At 40.4% G+C, this 11,367-nt stretch overlaps 1 protein-coding gene across 4 annotated transcripts; it reads right to left on the bottom strand.

Annotated features, from left to right (window-relative positions):
- Window positions 1-5,188: 5,188 nt before the first annotated feature.
- PAGR1 (PAXIP1 associated glutamate rich protein 1) lies at window positions 5,189-10,895 on the bottom strand. Of its 4 annotated transcripts, XM_032237663.1 has the most exons (5): window positions 10,495-10,894; window positions 9,136-9,299; window positions 7,630-8,026; window positions 7,416-7,498; window positions 5,189-5,563 (listed from the first exon to the last, which is right to left on the bottom strand). In XM_032237663.1, exons 3-5 carry the CDS (start codon window positions 8,022-8,024, stop codon window positions 5,379-5,381), a joined length of 663 nt encoding a protein of 220 aa, XP_032093554.1. In that variant the 5' UTR covers window positions 8,025-8,026; window positions 9,136-9,299; window positions 10,495-10,894; the 3' UTR covers window positions 5,189-5,378. The 4 variants fall into 4 exon arrangements, with proteins under 4 accessions (XP_032093554.1, XP_032093553.1, XP_032093556.1 ...); XM_032237662.1 differs by having other exon boundaries at window positions 7,630-9,299; window positions 10,495-10,895; XM_032237665.1 differs by lacking the exon at window positions 9,136-9,299 and having other exon boundaries at window positions 10,495-10,895.
- Window positions 10,896-11,367: the final 472 nt, after the last annotated feature.

The following is an 11,367-nucleotide window of genomic DNA, read 5'->3' as shown; positions in this document are numbered from 1 at the left end:
TATCAATCGATCTGCATAGAGCTGGAAGGGACCTTGTAGGTTTTCTAGTCCAACTCAAGCAGAAGACCCTACAGCATTTCAGACAAATGACTGTTCAGTCTCTTCTTAAAAACCTCCAATAACGAAGCACCTACAACTTCTGACGACAAGCTGTTCCATTGGTTAATTGTTCTTACTGTTAGAAAGTTTCTTCTTAGTTCCATGTTGCTTCTGTCCTTGATTAGTTTCCATCCGTTGTTTCTTCTCTTGCCTACAAGTGTTTTAGTAATTAAATTGACCTCTTTGTGGCAACCTCTCATATACTGGCATACTGCTATCATTTCATCCCTAGGCCTTCTTTTCTTTGGACTAGCCAAATCCAAATCCTGCGACCGTTCTTCATGTGTTTTAGTCTCCAAGCCTTTAATTAAGTGCTTCTTTGCACTTTTTCCAAAGTCTCAACATCTTTTTGTAGTTTGGTGACCAAAACTGGATGCAATTATAGAAATCACTGACAGGGTAAGTACTATGGTAGTATATGAGGAGAAGAACATAGTGAATGCTTATTTGTCCAGAATATCACTATCCCAAATCAGACAAGCTTTTTTTAATCTACGTTTCCTGTATACTTTTAAAAATACTTTTAATTAGAATATACAGGTAGTCCTTGACTTATGACCACAAATGAACCCAAATTTTATGTTGTTAAGCGAGACATTTCTTAAGTGAATGTTGCCCCATTTTACAACCTTTTTTTGCCACAGTTGTGACTGCAGCTGTTAATTTAGTAACATGGTTGTTAAGTGAATCTGGCTTCCCCATTGACTTTGCTTGTGAGGTCGCAATAGTTGATCACATTACCCTTTGATACTGCAACTGTCATGAATATGAATCAGTTGCAAACATCCAAATTTTGATCACATGACCGTGGGGATGCTGCAACGGTTATAAGTATGAAAAATGGTCACAACTCACTTTTTTCAGTGCCGTTGTAACTTTGAATGGTCACTAAATGAACTGTTGTAAGTCAAGGTACAATAAAAGTATTAAAAGTTTTTTAAAAAGAGAAAAATGAATAAAAAGAAAAATAGAAATGTGCCATCCTTCTTTTATCATATTCTTTCTCCTCTTTCTGCTCCCCAAACCTGTTAAGACATCAGTTCAATCTTTCCTTCTTTCAATAAAAACTCCATGTAAGGCTTCTAATCTTTTAGAAGTCTTTGTTGTTTTTCCCTCTCATCAAATTCCTGTACACATTTTGTTTTAAATTCCCACACAGTATGAATCACTGTTGTTCACTTTTTATATTTGTTCTTAAGATTTTAACTTTGACAGTGGGATCTTATTATCCTTCATAGAATAATTTTAAAACATACAGGGATAATCTGCTAAAAGAAGCACATGGCGCCCGCGCACAAAAGAGCATCTCAAATTTTTGAAGTGGAATCTGCTAAGTTTATTTGCCAGATTTGTGTCTATTTGTCCAAGTCTAATATGCTCAGCAGGAATTCTGAATAAGTTTTTCCCCCCCTACTCATCAAATTCCCAAGAGCAGAACAAAAGACTCACCCCATCCTCTCCTTGCGTTGTAAAGATGACAGCCACAATTTCTATCTATGCATGTAAACCAGAGGTGAGTTCCTACCAGTTCGCACCTATTCGGTAGAACCGGTTCGTCACATCTACCGAACTTGTTAGAAGAGGTTCCACCAGTGGACCAGGAAAGCAGGGCACACCTACAGAAGAGGTTCCAAATTTTTTTGAAACCCACCACCGGTCCTTGGATATGATTATTCTACACTATCATGCTCATATTTATAAAACTCAGCGCCTCTGTGAAAGGTAAGGATGACTACTGCGTCTGTGGTGCAATCAGAACATTGCGTGTGTTGAAGTTGTTTTAACGCAAACCAAAGATGCCTTTTAAAAAACAAGTTTACTTCATATTCTTATGGATGCCAGTGCTGTGTGTGAGGTAATTTAAGGTGGTTCTGACAAGTGTCGTCGGCATCTTCATATCCGGTCATATGGGCGGCAAGCCACTCCCACAAAGGAGGCCACACCCACAGAGTAGGATCGAACAATTTTTGAAACCCACCACTGATGTAAACATGCTGTTTACAAATTGTGTATAAATTAAAGTTGATTAAGTTTGTTTACTATTTAAGATTTCTGATCCACCAGGCCATGTTCCCTGGCAACTCTAAGTATGGTACATGCTTTTCATTCACACGAAGTGAGGAATTGCTTTTTTTGCTTCCTTTAAGTTCAGAACTGGCAAGGGATCATCCCAGCAGCTGCATTGCCGTTTTACATCACAAGACATTAGAATAGGAATAGAATAGAATACTGAAGACTCTGTCAAAAGGGCCCTACGCAACTAAAACCATCTCTATCTATAGGTCCTGATGGAATATGTGCCTACTTTCTGAAAAAGCTCTCCACTGCCATAGTCGAACCTCTAAGCACTATCTATGAAGTATCTTTTACAACCAGCTCCTGGCCTTACCTGTGGTCAGTAGCAACATTCATTCCTATCTTCAAAAAAGGAGACCACAGCCTAGTTGAGAATTACTGACCAATCTCCCTTTGCTGTGTCTCCTATAAAGTCATGGAACCCATCATAAACCAATCCATCACCCTCCACTTATAGAGACAAATAACCTACTCTCTAACAAGCAATTTGGCTTTAGAAAAAATGTGTCTTGTAATTTGCAGCACCTATACAACAAAAACATTTGGAGCACACAACTCCACCAGGGTAAAGCAATAGATGCAATCTACATAGACTTCTGCAAAGCCTTTGATTCAGTGGTACATGACAAACCTCTGTTAAAACTAAGCTCCTGTGGCATTTCTGGATCTTTGCACAAATGGTGTTCCTGTGTTCCTATCAAACAGGCAACAAGTAATCAAAATTGGAAGCGTAATATCAAACTCTGCACCAGTTAACTGTGGTGTTCCTCAAGGGAGCGTATTAGGACCCACACTCTTCTTTCTGCTTTACATAAACGACCTCTGCAATCATATTATAAGCAGCTGTGTCCTCTTTGTCAACAACGTAAAACTATTTAACATCACAGGCCATACTACCAGCCTTGACTATGTATCTGAATGGTCAAACAATTGGCAACTCCAAATCTCTGCTAACAAATGCTCTGCCCTACACATTGGCAACAAAAACCAGAACACCAAATTACAAGCTGGGCGGATATGACTTAATAGATGAACCACACTCTGTTAAGAACCTAAGAGTACTCATCTCAAAAGATCTAAGCCCCAGAGCTCATTGAAACAACATTGCCAAAAAGGCATTAAGAGTTGCCAACCTTATTTTACGAAGTTTTTTCTCTGGTAACACTATACTGCTAAGTAGGGAATACAAAACCTTTGCTAAATCAATCCTTGAATATTGCTCACCTGCCTGGAATCCACACTGTATATTGGACATTAATACAATAGAGGGGGTCCAGAGATATTTCACAAGAAGAGTACTTAACTCATCTGCTCGCAGTAAAATACCTTATGCCAACAGGCTTGAAATTTTAGGCCTGGACAATCTCGAACTACGCCGCCTACATTCCAACCTGAGCATAGTACACAAAACTATCTGCTATAACATCCTACCTGTAAATGACTACTTCAACTTCAACCGCAATAATACACGGGCAAACAATTAATACAAACTCAAAGTAAACTACTCCAAAGTCCTAACTCGATTGCAGAAAATACGAATTCAGCAATAGAATGGCCAATGCCTGGAACACTCTACCTGATTCCATTGTTAGTTCCTCAAACCCCCATATATTTGACCTTAAACAGTCCATTGTGGACCTCTCACATTTCCTAAGAGGTCTCTAACGGGGGCATGCATAAGCGCACTAGCGTGCCTACTGTTCCTGTCCTACTGTCCCCATTGATATGTACTCATTTTATGTGTTCATGGCTAAGTTATACTTATTTGTATCCATCTATTTGTACCAATCTCGTGCAAAAATGCCCATGTCTATACTAATACCAATTACCTTGTATATGTTGATAAATAAATAAGTAAAAATAAAGAATATAATAAAATAGAGTAGAATAAAGCTGGAAGGAACCTTGGAGATCTTCTAGTCCAACCCCCTGCTTAAGCAGGAAACTTATACCATTACAGACAAATGGTTGTCCAATCTCTTCTTAAAGACTTCCAGTGTTGGAGCATTCCCAACTTCTGGAGGCAAGTTGTTCCACTGATTGTTCCAACTGTCAGGAAATTTCTTCCTAGTTCTAGGTTGCTTCTCTTCTTGATTAGTTTCCACCCATTGCTTCTTGTCTTGCCTTCAGGTGCTTTGGAGAATAGGTTGATTCCCTTTTCTTTGTGGCAGTCCGAGATATTGGAAGACTGCTATCATGTCTCCCCTAGTCCTTCTTTTCATTAAACTAGACATACCTAGTTCCTGCAACCGTTCTTCATGTTTTAGCCTCCAGTCCCCTAATCGTCTTTGTTGCTCTTCTCTGCCCTGAGTCTCCACATCTTTTCTACATTGTGGCGACCAAAGCTGGATGTAGTATTTCAAGTGTGGCCTCACCAAGGCCTTATGAAGTGGTATTAACCCTTCACGTGATCTTGATTCTATCCCTCTGTTAATGCAGCCTAGAACTGTGTTGGCTTTTTTGACAAGGACATTTGTGACAGGGAACCGCAGCGTTATCAATTCCAAGATCACAAAAAGATTGAGGGTAAGCAGACAAAACGGGGTAAACACAACCTCAATTTACAACCACAATTGGGACAGAATTTCTGTTGCTAAGGACAGTTGTTATGAATCACACCTGTTTAATGACATTTTTGCCAGTTGTTAAGTGAATCGCAGTAATTCTTAAATGAATCATTTGGTCTTTAAGTGAATCCAGCTTTCCCCATTGATTTCAGTTGCTGGAAGATGGCTGGGAAGGCTGCAAATGGGGATCATATGACCCTGGGACACTGCAAACATCATAAACACGGGCCAGTTGCCAAGAACCTGAATTCAGATCATGGGAACATGTGGTTGTAACTGCAAGCACAAGTCATTTTTTTTCACTGTTGTAATTTTGAATGGTTGCTAAACAAATGGTTGAAAGTCAAGGACTGGCTATACATGGCAAGTGAAATTGTAGGTACTCAACCCCTCCTCTCCTCCTGATTGGCAACTCTTTCCATTACTATAAGAATAATTCACAGAAATTAAATTAAAAGCAAACTCACAGAGTTTTATTACACCCAGAAACATGAAAGCAAGCACCTCCAGCAACCCGTATGGGATCAGAGTCTAAGTCCAGGGTACTAATGGGGTAAGGCAGGAGTTCCTTCCCCTTGTATCTGCACCCATAGTTCCATTCCATCCTCCTCTCTCGGCTTATCTTCTTCATTATTGTTAGTATTTGCGCTGACGAAGGAAGAGACCAGAGGGCCGTTTTGGAGTGGGTACATCATCTGAATCAAGGTCGAAGAGGTCACAGCCGGTCTTCATAATTTGCTCCTCCAGCACTTTGTGGCGCTTCATGTCTGACAGCACCTTGTCCAGGCGAGCTTCTCTTTTCTGACTCTTAGCTACCGTGCCTGGAAATTAATCAGAAATCAGGATTGGAAGATGAAGTTCATACATCAAACTAGCTTAATAGGCCTGCGAGGTAAAAATAGAGTGCAATCTTTGCTGTTCTTACAGAGAATTGTAAAATAATTAAAAACCACGAGGAAGCAGGTGGGAGAAAACTGCCCAGCAACAGAATTTATTTGTTGGATTAAGAAACTGACATCTTTGCTACCTAAATAATACAATTTTATACAGATAGTCCTCGATTTACAACCATTGGTTCAGAGACTGTTCAAAAGTTACGGCACTGAGAAAAGTGACTTATGACTAGTCCTCTTACTTAGGACTTTTGCAACATCCCTGGGGTCACATGACCAAAATTTGGATGCTTGGCAAGTAGGTGCAGCATCCTGGGGTCACGTGACTATTTGCGACCTTTCCAGTCAGCTTCTGACAAGCAAAGTCAATGCAGGAAACTGGATTTCCTTCATGATCATGTGATTCGCTGAACACCTGCAGTGAGTTGCTTAACAACTTTGGCAAAAAAAATAAATAAAAAGGTCATAAAATCAGGTGCGACTCACTTAACAACCGAATGGCTTAGCAATGGAAATTCTCGTCCCAATTGTGGAAGCAAGTTGAGCACTGCCAGTACTACTTCTCAGCAATTAGGGTACTTCAAAAAGTGAATGTTACAACACAAGAGGTGATTTAATTTTTTTTTCTATCTAGGATCCTCTTTCTAAAAATTTACTATTTTTAATAAACCCTAGTGGGAAATGTGGATGAAAGACATGACTCTGAAAATATAACCATTTTATTTACACACACACACACACACACACACACACACACACTGAGTCAGTATTGATCCCTGGGGATTGCCTAGGCAAGTCCCTGCAGTTTTCTTGGCAAGGTTTTTCAGAAGTGGTTTACCACTGCTTCCTTCCTAGGGTTGAGAGAGAGGGACTGGCACAAGGTTATCCAGCTGGCTATATGCCTAGGGTGGAACTAAAGCTCCTGGTCTCCCAGTTTCTAACCTGGTCCCTTAACCGCTCACCTCTCTGGAGTTTTTGACTTCAATAAAAATGATTAAATGGGTATGATGTATAAAAATTATGCAAGGGAGGAAGTGTTTCTTTCCTTTTCTCATGTACATAAGCTAGAAGTTGGAGTCCAACAAATGATGAGAGATTCAGGACAGCCAAGAGGAAGTAGTTCTTCAATCAACTCAGAGGAGGGATGACTACCAACTTTGCATTACACAAGGATCAGACACCAAGTCATGGAGAATGATTACACTGTTCAATACCTGCTACTCATGATGGCTGAACATGATCAGTCATGAATCACGTTTTTTGTAACTTCAAACAGTTGCTAAAAGAATGTAAGTTGAGGACTATCTGTATACGGCAAGTGAAATTGGTCAACAATTGCTCCTCCCCAGACTTGCTAAACAAACGGTTGATTATATCTGGATCTATGATGATATGAATATGACGGTGCAGTGATTAGAACGCAGTAATGCAGGTTAACTCTGCCGACTGTCAGCAATTCGATCTTGACTGGTTCAAGGCTGAGTCAGCCTTCCCTCTTGGAGGCCAGTAAAATGAGGACCCAGATTGTTGGGGGCAATATGCTGACTCTGTAAACCACTTAGAGGGGGCTGTAAAGCATTGTAATGCGATATATATGTCTAAGCGCTATTCCTATTTGCAATTGGGAACACAGAGGGAAGGTTCTATTGCACTCATACCCAGCTTGTGGGCATAAGCAACTGGTGGGCCAGTTGGGGAGGGGGGGCAGAATGATATACTCCATAATTCATTGGCTTGGCAATGCTCTTCTTATGGAAACTCAATTGCCTTCCTTACGTACCAGGAGTTCTCCGTCGATCAATCAAGGAGCTTTTGGGAGTGGCAGGCTCATCATCAAAGTCGAATTCAGTAGGCACATGAGGCCTGGAACAAACAGAGGGAGGGGGAAAAAATCAACAGCAATATTCTCAAGCCTATCATTCTTCCCCTTAACATAACTTCAAATCTTAAGATTCCTCCCTCCTTTAAGCCAAATACAAAAACTCATTTCTCACTTCTCCTCCTCTTCTTCTTCTTGGTGTTCAGATTGTCCATCAGATTTATCCTCATCTTCACTGTCAGGCTCTGGGGTTGGGTTGCGCCGAGGGAGGATTTCGGCCTGAATCTCCAGAGTCCCATGCTCAGCAATGAGCTCATATAAACGACGGATCTCCTTGGGTTCAGGCATCCAGTTATCTGGAGAATCCAGCTCCTCATCACTGCAGGGGATGCACCAATCCTCTTCAGCAGATTCTTCTCCCTTGCCTGATAATTCCCCCTCAGTTTCTCTGGCAGCGTCATCTTGTTCCTCAGTGGCAGAAGCTAAATCCGGACCAGGCCCATCTTCTACTGCCAAGGATTGCATCCCTGAGGTCACTTCCCCTTCCTCCACAGTGCTGGCTTCTTCCATGGCTATAATAAAGAAAAGATGAGACCAGAGGAGAAGCGCAAATATGGCGAATTATGGGGTGTCAAGAATCTGAGATAACTGGCTAAACATAACGAGATATAACACTGTAGCTACTCTACAGCTACAGTAGCGTATCCCAAAATGAAGAAAAGCACAAAATAATGTTGTGTTATTGAAAACGTAAAGTAAAGGAGTCCTTGCAGAGTTTATTCCACTAGTCATTGCTGACTATAGGGAGCAGTGCTCATCTCCATTTCAAAGCCATTGAGCCAGCACTGTCAAAGCAAAGAAATGTCCACGGTTATGTGGCCAGGATGATGTCACAGAGCACTGTTACCTTCCCACCAAAGTGGTACCTATTTATCTACTCACATTTGCATGTTTCAAACTGCTAGGTTGGCGGGAGCTGGGGCGAGGATGGGAACTCGCCCTATCTTGTGCTCAGGTCTTGAACAACTAACAAGCCAAGCATCTTAAGTTCTAGTTCACAATAAGCAGAATTTTTTATCATCTACCAATCCAAAATAGATTTATGCACTAATGAAAAATCTATCAAAATAGGAAAGAAAATGGCTTCCAGGAGAAGTATGGTGAACTCTTTCACAGACAGCTCTGTGACTATCTCCTTGGAACTTCTCTGGATAAGGAAAGGACAAGAGATCACTCACATTATGCTCAGGACAACTGCTCTTCATGAAGAGACAGCAGGACATCATTGCCCATGTGTTTGAGTTCTGGGAGACAAAGGAATTAGCCATCTTGTTCACAATCATGGCGAAACCTTGTAAAGGACTCTACGTTTACAAATCTCCCTTTCTAATGACTTTCAGAAATACTCTGAAGTATTTCAGAAGATATTAGAAGCCTTTGGAATGACAGCAGTTGAAAAGTCTTCATTGGGTGGGTTTATTTTCAACTCTGAACAAACAAATTAATTACAAGGTTAAGAACATAACTTTTTTGAAATAAACAGCAAAAAGCTAAATATGATTTTGATCTAAAAAGTCAGAAATGGATGTAAGGGCCCAGGTAATTTGGAATATTGACTTTTGCTATAAGCTTTTGGAATTAACTACACAAAAAAGCAACTTATCATGCAAAACATACTTACTTTGGTTAGGTTTTAATAATACTATGGTATTATGCCTCCAAGATATTGCAAGAAAGAGCAAGAAGGTTTTTTAAAAGACCTTTCCACTGGGAGAATTAAAAGCAGTATATAAAGATGGTTTTGATTCCAGTGATTTTTCAAGAGATGGAAGTCATGATGAAAGCCTATAGTAATTTAGAAATATATATATACTATTATCACAAAAAAAAACATTTAAAAACATTACAAATGCAGATGAAATTGCAATCTTCGCCATTCAGTTGCTAAAGGGTTGCTATATTGGCAGGAGACAAACATCACAATCCTAAAGAAATCTAAACAGGTCTAAATATCTTCATGTTCAGGTGGATTCCTGTCAAATTAGTATATATACCAGTAGTCCGATTATTCAAAATTAATCACCTATTCCAGGTTTGAAGAGGGCAGTATAGATATATAAAGCAGATATATGAACTATGAGATCACAGGATCTCTTCATGTCAGGCCTCTTATTTTTAATCATAGGCAATACTAATATAACAACTCACTAGAATTGTTGTACCAATTCAGTCAAATTGGCGTAGTGGTTCAGGCACTAGGCTAGAAACAGAACTTGTGTTTTAGTCCTGTTTTAGTCCTGAAAGTTGGCTGAGTGAATTTGGGCCCGTCAACACACTCTCAGCCTAATCTATCTAACAGTTTGTTGTTGTAGGGAAAATAATAGTAGTAGTATTAGGTATGTTCCCCATCTTGAGTTATTTATAAAATAAAGGTAGGATAAAAATGTAATTATCAATAGCTAGAATGCATACACAAAATGTTGCCCACTTGAAAACTGTACAAATACAGGTAGTCCTCAACTTACAAGAGTTCATTTAGTGACCATTCAAAGTTACAAAGGGCACTGAAAAAAGTGACATAACTTTTTTCATTTACTACCATTGCCGCGTCCCCTAGTCAGTGATCAAAATTCAGATGCTTGACAACTGACTCTTTATGAAGGCTGCAGTGCCCCAAGGTCATCTGATCCCTTTTTGCGACCTTCTGACAAGAAAAGTCAATGGGGAGGCCAGTTTCACTTAACAATCATGTCCCTAACTTAACAACTAACTTAACTACTGTGGCAAGAAAGGTCGTAAAATGGGGCAAAAGCCACTTAACAAATGTCTCACTTGGCCACAGCAATTTTGGGCTCAATTGTGGTCGTACGTTGAGGACTACCTGTATTTCCTCATGGTTATCATTTAATGGAAGTGAACAGAAGGAACCGAAGCTAAACAGGTTTTTTACATCTGCATCATACTAAACCACATTCATATCTTGAAGAAAAGAAAAGAAAACCCCCTGGAGCCATGTTTTTTTTTCTTTCTGAAGACCTACCCCAAAATCTCCAAATGTTAACCGTGAGGACGTGTCAAACGAAGTTAAGGATTTCGGTACAGGAGTTAAAAGCGCAGCCTTAAAAGCTCCAGTCCTGTGTTCAAGTCCGGAGTGGTTGTACATGAGATACTCACGGGACCAAAATAATTTAACTGCTTTGCAAAAAAAAAAAGGCAGATGCCTCGGATTTAAATCTTAGGCCAATAAAAGAGCGGCGAACCTGCTGCCTTTTTGAGAAACGGCATTCTGTGTATGCTTAGAGGCACTTAGGGCCCCAGTTCCAAGGGGCGGCGCTAGCCCCCAAGCACACAAACGGAGTCGGCGATTCCACCGCCCCATCGACGCATCGGAGATCGCGAATGCTCTTATCCCCCCACCACCACTTTCCCCTCTACCGAGGCTGTAAAAGTCGAGCCCAGCACAATCGATCGCAACTTCGAGGCGGTGAATCCAATCCCGCCCCCTGAGCGTTAGGGGGGAAAAAAAGGAATAAACGCTCCAGCCTGGCTTGGGTGGTGCATTGCGCATGCCGATTTTAAAAATATCGGATTTTGTCCGGTCTCTCTAACAACCACCTTTTTTTTTTAAATTTCAACTGTTTATTTTCCCATGTTTTCATACAACATTAGAGATTAAAAACTATTACGAGAGACCAAAAAAAACCCCACTTAAAATGTATTTATATGAAAAGTGCGAGAAGGGGCGGCTCCAGCTATTGAACATTGGTGTGGCAGAAATCATGTCCCAATAGAAGAGAGATCGGTTTTTTTAAGGTTTCTAATCGCAATACACAAAAAAAGGGAATCTGGAAAATTCGTTCAATGTCAAATAGATGTTTATTAAGAATGAGTTCACGTGACATGCCTCCCACGC

This window comes from Thamnophis elegans, chromosome Z (assembly GCF_009769535.1).
Source record: "Thamnophis elegans isolate rThaEle1 chromosome Z, rThaEle1.pri, whole genome shotgun sequence".
Classification (NCBI taxonomy): domain Eukaryota; kingdom Metazoa; phylum Chordata; class Lepidosauria; order Squamata; family Colubridae; genus Thamnophis; species Thamnophis elegans.
This window is presented reverse-complemented; position numbering and strand designations above follow the sequence as displayed.